Genomic DNA, 13,471 nt, shown 5'->3' with positions numbered 1-13,471 from the left:
AAGGGGTTTTTTTTTTTTTTTTTTGATGGGGAGATGCACGAAAGGGACTGTTTAAGCTTTTAAATTTAACTTAAAGGCTTACTCTCTTTACAAATGTAAAATAGGGGTCTGGCTGGTTAGCTCAGTTGGTTAGAACACCGTGTTGTATTATCAAGGTCAAGGGTTTGGATCACTGTACCAGCCAGCCGCCAAAACAAAAAAAATCGGTAAAAATAGAAATGTGAAATAGTGTTTTAGTCCGTTTTGTGTTGTTATAACAGAAATACCTGAGACTGGGTAATTTATGAAGGAAAGAGGTTTATTTGGCTTACGATTTTGGGACAGCTGCATCTGGCACAGGCCTCAGGCTGCTTCTACTCATAGCAGAAAGTGGCAGGTTGCCGGTGGGTATGAGCAGATCACGTGGCGAGAGGAAGCAAGCAAGAGAGAGAGAAGGTGCCAGGGTCTTTTTAAGTAATGAGGTCTCGTGGGAACTAATAGAGCAAGAACTCACTCATTAATCCCCCCTCCCCCTGGGAGAGCATTAATCCATTCATGAGGGATCCACCCCCATGACTCAATCAGTTTCCAACACTGCCACATTGGAGATCAAATTTCCACATGAGTTTTGGAGGCGACAACACATCCAAACTCCATCAAATAGTATTCATCTTCACTTCTTTGATAAACTTTTGGTGCTTGGTTCAAATATAAACTCAACCCTCATAAACCCTGAATTCCCTTAAGAGCTTAGTTACATATTAAAACTATTTTTTCATGATATTGACAACACCAGGTCAAGGGTTTGGATACCTGTACTGGCAAGCCACCCAAAAAACCACTCTTTTAAAATTTAATTATTAATTTTTCTTTCCAAGTACTCAAATGCCTGATGGTCAGCAAAACTTTCCGAGTACTTTTTAAAGCTTTTAGAAATCTAATAAATAGATAGATATAATGAATTCCACATTCCAGTACTGTTCATGGATATAGAGAAATGTTTTATAACTTTCTACTTAAAATCAAATCTATCATGCATCATAAATTGGAATCACGAAGTTAATCTGTCAGATTCTCTATTATGTCAGAAATCGTTTAATCACCAGAAAGTTTAAGTATAAACACATACAGATTATTTTTAGCATAAAAGTGTTAATTTTAAGTGTTTAATTTACTTTTATCATCTCTACATTTAATTCTAAACCTTCATGGGGTTAAAAGATCACTTACTAAGTCAGTGGTTCTCAAAGTGTGGTCTCCAGACCAGCATCATCAGCATCAGCATCACCTGGGAACTTACAAGAAATGCACATTCTGAGACCCCAACCCCGATCAACTGAATCAGAAACTGGAGGTGGGGCCCAGCAGTCTGTTTTGTAACAATCCCTTCAGATGATTCTTACATACCCCATGTTTGAGAATCACTGCTCTAGAGACAGCTACTACAAGCTCTTTTTATCCATGTATTAAGCTACATGGTTCTCAAAAGAATGTGTGTCAGAATCATCTAGGAGGTTTATAAAACCAGATTGCTTGGCCCTACCCTTGGAATTTCTGCTTTAGTATGTCTGGGGTGGGGCCTGAGAATTTGGATTTCTAAGTTCTCAGGCGATGCTGATATTACTGATCTCGTGACCACAGCCTGAGAACCACATTAAGTGAACAGTTTTATCATCTCAAGTGAGTTAAAGTTACTGAGTGAACACTTTTAAGACCACAGTACTTCTATCTCAAATGGGCTGATACCACTTATAAGCCAGAAATTTGAAGACAGGGATGCAGGACCTGACATCTGAATGGCCAGGGTATTCCTTTTGGTACTAGAAATGATCATGCTAAGGCCTTTTTATAGTTGTTATGACAACGGGAGTCTTCCAAATCCACGTCCTTCACATAGGGTTAGTTTTGTAAATCATATCCTTTGAGTTCAAGGTAATCGTTACCTCATTTCTTCATAGCCTCTTTCAACTTTATCACCTGATTTGGAGAGATTTGTCAGGTTGCTTCTCTACTTGATTGGATTCAGGTAATCTATTTATTGCCCCATTCCAGTTCTGACTATAGACCACAGCTATAAGGTTATTCTAATGAAAATTTGGAACAGAATCTTCTGTAAACCATGTATTTTCTGTATTTTGGTCACTATTTTTAAGAAGAAAAATTTCCTCCCCTTTTTGTCTATATATTCAAGCATTTTTAAATTTTCATTTTCTTTTGAAGTCAAATCTGAGCACATCCTAATATAATCTCATTGCTTGTATTTGGTGTCTGTTCTAGGTTCACTTCTTCAACAGCTTTTTTCATAGACAGCTGGTAACCAAAGGATATAATGGAGTAAAAAGATGGACTAAAAAGGTATTCTCTTCATTTCTTTTTTATTCTAAATTCGAAATGCAGGTGATAAGGCACTTTGGGTGGAAGGATAAAAACTTTAATGCCAATGTGATATTAGTTAGAAACAGACTTTTTAATGTGACAGTTTTCTTAATTGTTTCTTTTACATCTTATTGTTTGAAAGACGAGATACTAGTAAAACTCTGAGTTTATTCAATTGATTGGAATATGTTATAACTGAAAGAGTGCTGGGCTGGGAGTTAATGGTTCCAGCATTACTGTTAGCTTGCTGTGTAAGCTTGGATAAGACACTTAACTCATCTGGCCCTTACCCTTTTTTTGGGTGGGAGGGTGCTGGTTGGTACAGGAATCCAAACCTTTGACCTTGGTGTTATCAGCACCACACTCTAACCAACTGAGGTAATTGGCCAGTCTCTTGTCTGGCTGTTAGATTGCTCTTTTGCAAAAAAAAAATGATAAATCAGAGTAATCTCTAAGGTGGTTTTCAACCTCAGTTTATCTCTATATTTAGTGCTTATGTCAGAAACATTTTTTAAAAGCCCATTTATATTGTATTTTTGGTATTTTGACAAAATTACCCACAAGTTCAAATTCCAGAGTCATAGATCTTTACAGATACTGTAATTTTTTACTTTTTTATACTGGATGGGTTGAAGAAATGACGAGTGAGTCTGTCTTGAGTAGTTGTGGATGGAAATAATTTTGTGTAAAGTACAAAAACCTGATTAAACATTGTTATGTAGGCAGTCATCAATAGAGTCAGGATGAATGAAGTGTGGTTGAAGAGTACAAATCTGGAGAAATAGATATAACGTACTCAGGAATCAGACCTGAGTTCATATCCGAGTTTGGCCACTGATCTAGCTGTAGGACCTTGAACAAATTACTTAAATCCTCAAAACTTCAATTTCTCATCTTTAAAATATGAATAACCATATTATTCACTTTGTTGTGAGGATTAAACAGGGTTCTGCAAGTAAACCACTAAGCACAGGGCAAACACACAGTAAATTAGTAATCATTATTATATTATGCCATATTATTCACTTTGTTGTGAGGATTAAACAGGGTTTTGCAAGTAAACCACTAAGCACAGGGCAAACACACAGTAAATTAGTAATCATTATTATATTATGACTTATAATGTTACATGCCAAATGTGAATTTTAGTCCTTTGAGTTAGTAATCTACTAGGAATTAGTCTAAGGTAACAATCTTAAAAAGGAAAGTTCTATATGTACAAAAAAAGTTTTTTCATTAGATTGCTAATTTTAGTAGTGAGAAATTAACTTAAAATGTTAGGCAAATTGATACATCAGTATCATAGAGTAATATGTTGATGGTAAACCTTATGGTTTTGGTTGCTTTCTTATAGCAAATACATTCCAAACTGATGCAATACTGACAAAATCAGGAATGAGAGATGTCACCTGATTTTTTAATCTTTTACAAAGGGGAGTCAATAGATCATGTGTTTCTAGAATTGATAAATTGAAAAACACAGATTAAATCACATTTCCTGTTAATCCTATTCCCTCAATCACATGCTCTGGCGATATTGGCTTCCTTGCAACACACTTGTCTCAAGGTGTTTACGCTTCCTGTTCCCCCTGCCTAGAATGTTCTTCCCTCAGATATATGTAAGACTGACTCCCTTATTTCATTAAGGCTCAAATGCTATCTCTTCCAAAGAGGCTAACCTTGACTGTACTATCTAAAATAGTACTCCCAGCATTTTCCCCTTATTTTACTTTATTTTCCTTCCTAGTGCTTATCACTACCTGATTTACAGTCTCTCCTCTACTGGAGTGAATGTTGCATGAGAGACTTTGTTTTGTTTCAGTTAGTAATACTGGAAGCAATGTTTGTTGAATGAATGAGCTACTGGTGAGAACTAAAAACAGACAAATGGCTTCCACATTACTGATGTTTTTCTGAGTTCTTAGCATTGTGGAATTCAAGGAATGTGAACTCAGGTATTAGGTAAGCCTTTGCCTTTCTTCTTGTTTCCATCTTATTTCCTCAGCAAATATTGATACTTTGTGATCCCAATAGAGTTAGCTTCATATTCCTCTATGTTTCCGTACTCTTTTATATGTACAATCGGCCCTCTGTAATTGAGGTTCTATATTTGTGAATTTGACCATGGATCAAAAATATTTGGGAAAAAAAATAATACAAATCAAAAAATACAGTATAACAACTATTTACATAGCAAAGTACTGGGTACAATGAGAGTGTATTGGGGTGGGGGTTTGGTTAACCTGTTCTAGGAATAAGAATGTTTCTCAAAGGAAGTGATATTTGAGTAGAGATACCAAGGATGAATAAAAGTTAACTAGGTAAGTGGAAGGTCAAAGGTTCGGTTCCCCATACCAGCCAGCTGCAAAAAAAAAGTTACTAGGTAAGTGGGGCATAAGGGTATGAGAAGCATTGCAGACAGAAAGAGTAAGTGATGAAAGACTTGAGTCTGGTAGAAGCATGGGAAAAGACTAGGGTAGCTGGAATGCAGTGAGCAAAAAGAAAGAGTGGCATGAGGTGAACCTGATCCAGAGATATAGGGCTTGAGGTCTCTGTTTTAGATTTCACCCTAAATTAATAGGAATCTATTGAAAGGTTTTAGGTGACATTGTCTGATGGAGTTTGGATGTGTTGTCCCCTCCAAAACTCATGTGGAATTTTGATCCCCAATGTGGCAGTGTTGGAAAGTGATTGAACCATGGGAGCGGATCCCTCATGAATGGATTAATGCTCTCCCTGGGGGAGGGGGGATAAATGAGTGAGTTCTCGCTCTGTTAGTTCCTGCGAGAGCTTGTTGTTTAAAAGACCCTGGCACCTTCTCTCTTTCTCTCTTGCTTCCTCTCTCTTGCTTCCTCTTGCCATGTGATCTGCTTGTACCTGCCAGCTGCCTGCCACTTTTCTGCCATGAGTAGAAACAGCCTGAGGCCCGTGCCAGATGCAGTTGTCCCAGAATCGTAAGCCAAATAAACCTCTTTTCAGCCAAATAAACCTCTTTTCTTTATAAATTACCCAGTTTCAGGTATTCTGTTATAGCAACACAGAATGGACTAAACCATTGTCCAATTTTAATCTTTGCTCCAGCTGCATTGAAGAATATGGACGAGTGTGGGAACAAAGTTGATGTGGGGAGACCGTTTCATATTGATGGTACTTTGGGCTAGAATGATACCCGGAGAGTAGGAAGATGTAGACAAATATGAGTGTGATGTAGGAAGTAAAATTAACAGGACTTGGCAGTAGGTTGGTTATTGGGATGAAGGAGAAGGAAGTCTGAAAGATGACTTCCAAATATATGACTTGTACAACTGGGTGTGCAATGGTGAGGTTTATATTAGAAAAACTGAGGACAACTAAGTAGTAGGAGATTGGTCAAATTAAAAATATGCATCCATATAATAGGATGCCACTTAAGCAGGAAAAGTTTTGTACATAAGGAAAGATGATCATATACAGTAGGGGATGGGGAAGGGTTAGAAGCAGCACGGACAGTCATCTTATTTTTTGGGGAAGAATATACATATGAAAAATCTGAATAATAATAACTAGAGGGAAGGAATAAAATCAAATATGAATAATTTCATTAAATAGAAATGAATTAAATATTTCCATCCTCGGGATCCTCTCAGATTGGATTAAGTAAAAAAAAAAAAATCTAGCTATCTGTTGAATGTAAGAAATAAACATAAAATAGGGATGGCTGGTCAGCTCACTTGGTTGAGGTCAACACTGAGGTCAAGGGTTTGGAACCCCGTTCTGGCCAGCCACCAAAACAAAAAAATACCGTCGTAAAATAATTTGAAAATACAGTGACATGTAAAGAGGTACTACATGAATGCAAACCAAAAGAAAGAAGTGTCAAAACAAAAAGAAGAAAAGGCAATTTAAGGTGAAAGACAAATTATATAATGATAAAAAAGTTTAATATGTGGAAGATACAACAATCATAAACCTTTTGCACCAAGGAACACAGTTGCAAAGTAGTTGTAAAAGAAATAAGGAAACCTTGATAAAATACAGTGATAGTGTAAGACCTCCACTGTAATTGGATAAATCTAGTAGACAGAGAAATAAGTAATGTTGTAAACAGAAATAATACAATCAATATATTTGATTTAATAGATATATACTTTATACCCCTCAAAAAGGTAATGTACATTTATTCCTGTTTCTAAGGAACATTTGTAAAAATTGATGATGTACTTGGCCACAAAGAAAATTATTGCAGACATTATTCTTTGATTAACAATTCAGTCAGAATAAAAATAAACAATAAAAGATGGCTAAGAATCTTAATTTGGAAATTTCACAGACATGCATTACTGGATATACCCGTTGATCTACAAGGAAATAAAAAATGAAATTATATACATACTATTTAGAAAGGGATGTAAAGGGTAACTTACTAACTACCATGGAACATAATGAAGGCTGTTTTGAAGAAAAAGTTAATGGCCTAAAATACTATTATTATTAAAGAAAAAATATAATAATTACTCACCAAATTAGATTACAATAAGGTAAATTACAGAATGACCAGGGATTTGAATGCAGAAAAAAAGAAACAATAAAAATACTAACAGGGGCCGGCCCGTGGCTCACTCGGGAGAGTGTAGTGCTGATAACACCAAGGCCCTGGGTTCAGATCCCATATAGGGATGGTCGGTTCGCTCACTGGTTGAGCGTGGTGCTGACAACACCAAGTCAAGGGTTAAGATCCCCTTACTGGTCATCTTTAAAAAAAAAAACTAACAGAATCCATAAGAGAACTTTTAAAAAAAACCATCTGGGTAAGGAATTCCATTCTGTGTACAATCTAAAACACAGATGCTATAAAGAAAGTGATTTAACTCAATTACATTAAAAGAATAATAATTCTACATTAAAAATATGATGAGCAATGTAAAAAGACAAATAATAAAATGAGAAAAATATTTGCAATTCATATCACTATTGATTTCCTTAGTATATAAAAGACTTATAAAAATCAATAAGAAAAAGATTCCCAACCCAGTAGAAAAATGGGTGAGGGGATATGAATGAAAAGGTTATAGTAAAGAAAAACTCTTTTTTTTTTTTTTTTTCCTTTTTGTCTTTTTTCGTGACTGGCAACGGATCGCAACCCTCAGTGTCGCACCCGTACCGGCCTGGGACCGGCAACGGGATCGCAACCCTCGGTGTTGCGCCCACACCTCGCTCAGCCAGTGAGCGGCCGGTCTGTATGTGGGATCCGAACCCTCGGCAGGAGCGCCGCCACGCTCCCAAGCGGCACACTATAGCAGTGCGCCACTGGGCCGGCCCCAGAAAAACTCTTAAACATATGAAAAGATGTTTAGCTTTACAATAAAGAGAAAAGCAAGTGAAAACTACACTGAAAGACAGATGTAATGAGTGAACCTTGATTGGATCCTGGATTGGGAGGGGAGCAATCATAAGAAATATTTTGGGGACCATAGAGGAAATTTTATTATAGTCTGTAATATGTTAGATCAGGAGTTGGCAAACTGTTTCTGAAAGAGCCAGATAGTAAATACTTCAGGTTTTGCAGGCCCTATGGTTCTGATTTATCTACTCAACTCTGCTGTTACAGCATCTATAGATAATATCTAAAGAATGGGTGTTGCTGTGTTTCAATAAAACTTTATTTATAAAAACAGGTTGTAGGCCAGATTTGGTAATCCATGCATTAGATGGTATTAGTGACTCAACGTTAAATATCTTGTGTGTTCACATGATGTGATACATCTAAAATTGGAGTGAAGTGTTATAATTGATGTCTTCCTCAAAAAAAAAAAAACTGGGTGTGAATTGGATGTATTGTAGGGTGTAGGAAAGGGTTTGAGTGATCTGTGGGCAGTATTCTGATCCTGTGACCCCTACTATTGTGATAGAGGACGGGGTTGTTGGTCCTGCATATTCAGGAAGGGTAGAGTAAATGGCCCCTGTATCGATGATGGAAGAGATTGTTTTACCTGCTATGAGGCGAGTTGCCCTGGGCTCATGCGTGGTGATCTCTGTGGGGGCTTCAGGCCCTGGGTATCATCAGTCCTCCTCCTTGGCAAAGCCTAGAAGCTCCGGTAGGGATGGCCATGAAGCCAAAGGCTGTAGGTTGGGGATTGGGCCACTCTCTCTCTGGCGAGTGGCACAGTCAATCCCCCAGTGACCTGGCCGTTTGTAGTGAGGACGGGTTATGACAGGCCCGTGGTGAGTGGCCTGGTTGACCGCGTTTGAGGCAGGTCTTGGGTGGCTTGCCCCTAGAGGCAGCCAGCTTTGGAGTATGTGAGCCACAGATGGCATTAGCCAGGAGCTGGTATTTGGCCTGACTCTTTTATAGGTTTTTCGAATATCAGGGGCTGATTGTGTAGTAAAGTGAGATTGTAAGAGGGCCATGCCTGCAGGGGAGTTTGTGTCTGTATGTGTGAGTTGATGTAAAGCCTCAGAGAGGTGGGTTAGGAACTCGTTAGGATTTTCAGTGCATCTTTGTGTGATTTCTCTAAGCTTGTCATAATTGAGTGACTTGTGAGTAGCCTTTTGGAGGCCGTGAAGTAGGTGTGTGATCATGTTATCCTGGAGATCCCAGTCCCCGTGGCTAGCCTGGTAGTTCCAATTTGGGTCCGTGCAAGGAACAGCAGTGGCTCCCACAGGCCGCCTATTATTTTGAGCATGTGCCTGAGCTGCCGTCCAGACCTGCTCCCTGTACATGGACTCAGACAATTCCTTCTGTCCCAGCCACTTCACGGAAGTGTTATAAAAAGCCAGACCTGAGGTGGGGTTGTTACGTGATGAAGGGGGAGAAGGAGAGGGTTTGAATGGCTGAGGATGAGCATCTCAAGGCCAGGTAGAGGGAGAGAGAAATGTGGAGGGCTGACAGATCAGAAGATTGATCCGAGTCTGGAAGGGGAGGTCCAGCATGAGCTAGGAGAAATTGAGACATAGGACAGTTTTGACAGGGAGAAGAATGCATTCAGAGGTAGAAGAACGCTCGAACATAAAGGAATCTCTACAGATTTTGCCATTTTGGTGAGTATCTAAATCGAGTGCCATCTTGTAGCCACTGGGATTCATTGAGGCGTTTGGGTTTTAATGTCTCCCTGGAGGCCAACAAATTGGCCAGAAGATGGCCCGGAGGCGAAGAGCATGGAGGTTTGGATCGTGAGGATCCTGTGTAGAGGGTGAGAAAGGGCAGTCAGTCCTGGTAGAAGAGTGCCAGCAAAGGGCGTCCCCTTTGGTGCCCACTTCCTTTTTGAGAAAAAAGCCACTGACCGGCTAGAGGAGCATCCTCCAATAGCTGGGGGGCATGAGAAGAGTTCCCTGGCCAGGTGCCTGGGCTTCATAGAGACCAAAGTCTTAGAGAATAGTCGGGGGAACCCGTAGAGATAGGCAGGACAGACCCACTGGCTCACCCTGAATTTAGACCAGTATTGGATGTGTTGGTCTGAAATGGCAAAAGGAGAGAGTCCTGGAGGCATCCAGTTTCAGCAGGTCAAGGAAGGGTGGCCAGGAGCCAATCAACCCAAGAGAGGGGATCAGCTGACATCCGGCCAGGACCCTTCCCTGGTATCGGCACCAGAATGAAAGAAACAAGCCGAAATGCCGGCTACCGTTCAAGCTTTATTAAAGGAAGAAAAATATGCCAGGCTGCACTCAAAATGGTTGGCAGCAGCTGCTAAAGGGAGTACGTGAGTTCATATGGGTTGGTGGGCATGAAAAACTTAGGTGGAGGGGAGAGGGGGTACTGGTGTGTAGGGTAAGGCTGACGATTGGTGTTAGTGTGGTGGGTAGGGCTGACGTAGTCAAGATGGGATGTACCTCTAGGTGAGAGTGGAAGAGTTTTCTTTGTCTAAGAAAACCATGAGATAGGGTAAAGACTGGTGACCATATTTTACTCAATATAGCACTGGTTGTGTCCGGGATGATGCCAGTCATGTCCAAGGTGATGCGGCCACATCCAAGATGGCGCTGGTTGCATCCAAGATCTATCGATAATCTTTGCAGTCTCTTTCCCCCAGCCCCCTGCCAAGCAACTACTAGGGTGCTTTTTGTCTCTACAGGTTATTTTGCATTTTCTGTAATTATATAAGTAGGATCATAGTATGTACTATTTTTTTTTTGTTTGTTTTCAGCATAATGGTTTTGAGATTCATCCACATTACTACATGAATCAGTAGTTTGTTTCATTAGGTTGCTGAGTAGTATTTCATTGTATCGGTAGATCAGGTCTTCATCATCCATTCACCAGCTGATGGATATTTGAGTTGTGTCCCAAATGCCATATAACATTTGTGTGCAAATCTTTGTGTGGACATATATTTTCAATTTTCTCAGTAAATACCTAGAAGTGGAATTACGAGATTTTATGGTAAGCGTATATATAGCTTTTTAAGAAACTGTCAAAACTGTTTTCCAAAGTGATGTATTGTTCTGCCGTCTCACTAGCAATGTATGAGAGTTCCTTTGCTCCATATCCTTGCATTTGGTGTCGTCTTTCTTTTTAATTTTACCATTTTAATGGATATGTCCTGTTGTCTCATTGTGCTTTTAATTTTTATTTCCTTGGTGACTAATGACATTGAGCACCTTTTCATGTGCTTATTGACCGTTTGTATATCATCTTTTAAAAAATTATTATATTGTTACTTATGTTATTGTGACAACAAGTGTTTTCTATAGTCAAGCGCTGTACTGAGTGCTTTTTTTTTTTTTAAAATTGTGGTAAAATACACATAACCTAAAATTTACCATCTTAACTATTTTTAAGTGTACGGTTGGGTAGTGTTACGTATATTCACATTGTTGAACAACCAATCTATAGGACTTTTTCATCTTGCAAAACTGAAACTTGTATACCATCTTTTTGTGAAGCCCCTTTTAAAGTTTTGTCTTTTTATTATTGGTTGTAGGAGATCTTTATATGTTCTGGATATAAGCCCTTTGTCAGGTCTGTGTTTTCCGATTACTGTCTCTCAGTCTGTGGCTTGTCTATTATCTTGAATGGAAGTTTTTAATTTTGATGAAATTTAACTTACTTTTTTTTTCTTTTATAATTATTGCTTTCTGTGTTTGGTCTAAAATATATTTGCTTTCTACGTTTTCTTCTAATAGTTTTACAGTTTTAAGTTTTACATTTATATCTCTGATATGTCTCAATTAACTTTTATGTAAGAAGTGAGGTAGGCATAGGGGTGCTTTTTTTGGTCATTATCAATATCCAGTCATTTGTTGAAAAGACTTTTCTTTCCCAATTTAATTGCTTTGGCACCTTCATAGAAAATCAATTGACCATGTGTGTATAGGTCTATTTCTGGACTTTCTGTTCTCTTACGTTGATCTCTGTGTTCTTATGCTAATACCACACTGTCTTGATTACTGTATCTTTATAGTGTTTCTTGAAATCTGCATCTTTCAGCTTTACTCTTCTTTTTCCAGATTGTTTTGGCAATTCTAGGTCCTTTGCATTTTCATATAAATTTTAAAATTAGTCAATCTCTATTTTTTGGAAAGCCTAGTGGACTATGATAGGGATGGCATTTAATCTATACATTAATTTTGTGAGAGTGGACATCTAAGAACATTTCCTTCCAGTCTATGAATGTGGTATATCTTTCCATTTATTTGGGCCTTTAATTTTTTTCAGCAATATTTTGTAATTTTTAGTATACAGGTCTCATACATATATTTTCATATGTATCCCCAAGTATTTCACATTTCTGAAACTGCTATAAACAAAAAGGTTACCTTCCAATTGTTTGCTGTTAGGATATAGAAATACAGTTGATTTTAACATATTGATCTTGTATCCTTTGATTTTTCCAAACTCACTCACTAGTTCTAGGAGCTTTTTTATGGATTCTAAGAGATTTTTAAAACAAACATGTCTGTAGAGAGAAATCAAAATATACTGTTAGAGAAAACTACTCACCGACAAAGGAAGACAGTCAGATCAGAAAGAAGGAAAAAAGGATCTACAAAACAGTAGGAAAAAAACTAACAAAATAGCAGTAAGAAGTCTTTATATATCAGTAATAACTCTAAATTTAAATGCATTAAGTCCCTCAATTAAAAGACATAGAGTGGGGCTGGCACATGGCTCACTTGGGAGAGCATGGTGCTGACAACACCAGTCAAGGGTTAAAATCCCCTTACTGTCGTCTTTTCAAGAAAAAAAAAAAAAAGACATAGAGTCGCTGAATGGATTATAAAACAATAACCAATAATATGCTGCCCACAAGAAACTCACTTCACTTATAAAGAAATACATACTTTCAGAAGACTGAAAGTGAAGGGATGGAGATCGTGATGAAGATGGCGGAGTAGACGGTACCCAGCATTACCTTCTCTTACAATCAATCAATTTACAACTATTAAAAAGCAGTGAACTGCCAAGCTGGGGCCACTAGAACTCATGAGAAGAGGAGGAGAGACCTATGGAGTGCATGAAGGCAGGAGAAGTCACAATAAGGGAAAGAAAGGACTGCTTTGTTTCGAGCCATGGCCAGTTCAGGGCTGGCCCTGGTGAACACATGGAGCAAGAGCTGGCAAAAGGTGCTGCTGTGCCCTTTGTATGAAGTTGCTTGGAGGCTGCAGGGGAGAAGAGGGCCCTGGTGGCCACAGGCCAGCAGGACCACTAACATTGTTCCCATGGACCCACATAGGAGTGAGGGGCCACAGACAACTGAAAAAAGGCACCACTCAGAGGCTGGTGAGTCATCACAAGGGACCGGCACATGACTTGTCCCATGGGAAGTGTTTGGAGTGCAGGTGGTGGGAGAGATGGGTTCACCAGGGGAACATTGGGGCACAGCATGGACAGCTGATCTGCTCTCCAATCAGCACAGCCCACTCAGTGGGTACTGGTGAGGAATATAGAACTGCAGGTGGTACAATTTATTGAAAAGACTCAGGCCCAGAACAAGAGTTTCTACACAGTCCAGGCGTACTGGACCTCACGAGTCCCAGAATGGTTGACGTACAAGGTCAACCATTAAAATCTGAGCTGCACAAAAACCCTTCCCCAGGGAATCAGCACCAAAGCAGCAATTTAGTTCAAACACAGAGCTTAAATGCTGGTTCCCACAGGAAGTTCCCCCATTTTAGAAGTAAGCAAAGGACAACAAATTAG

At 39.0% G+C, this 13,471-nt stretch overlaps 1 protein-coding gene across 1 annotated transcript in view; it reads left to right on the top strand.

Annotated features, from left to right (window-relative positions):
• The window catches only part of SENP5 (SUMO1/sentrin specific peptidase 5), a gene marked incomplete at its 3' end in the record, with an annotated part of 34,892 nt that overhangs the window by 10,312 nt on the left and 11,109 nt on the right, over positions 1–13,471 (top strand). The window contains exon 6 of the mRNA XM_008567482.1: positions 2,257–2,334. Coding sequence (XP_008565704.1) covers positions 2,257–2,334 — 78 coding nt within the window. The remainder of the gene's footprint in view (positions 1–2,256; positions 2,335–13,471) is intronic.

The sequence above is a fragment of the Galeopterus variegatus genome, unplaced genomic scaffold, assembly GCF_000696425.1.
Source record: "Galeopterus variegatus unplaced genomic scaffold, G_variegatus-3.0.2 Scaffold322, whole genome shotgun sequence".
NCBI lineage: Eukaryota > Metazoa > Chordata > Mammalia > Dermoptera > Cynocephalidae > Galeopterus > Galeopterus variegatus.
Note: the sequence above shows the minus strand (reverse complement) of the source record. Positions and strands in the feature narration are given on the sequence as shown.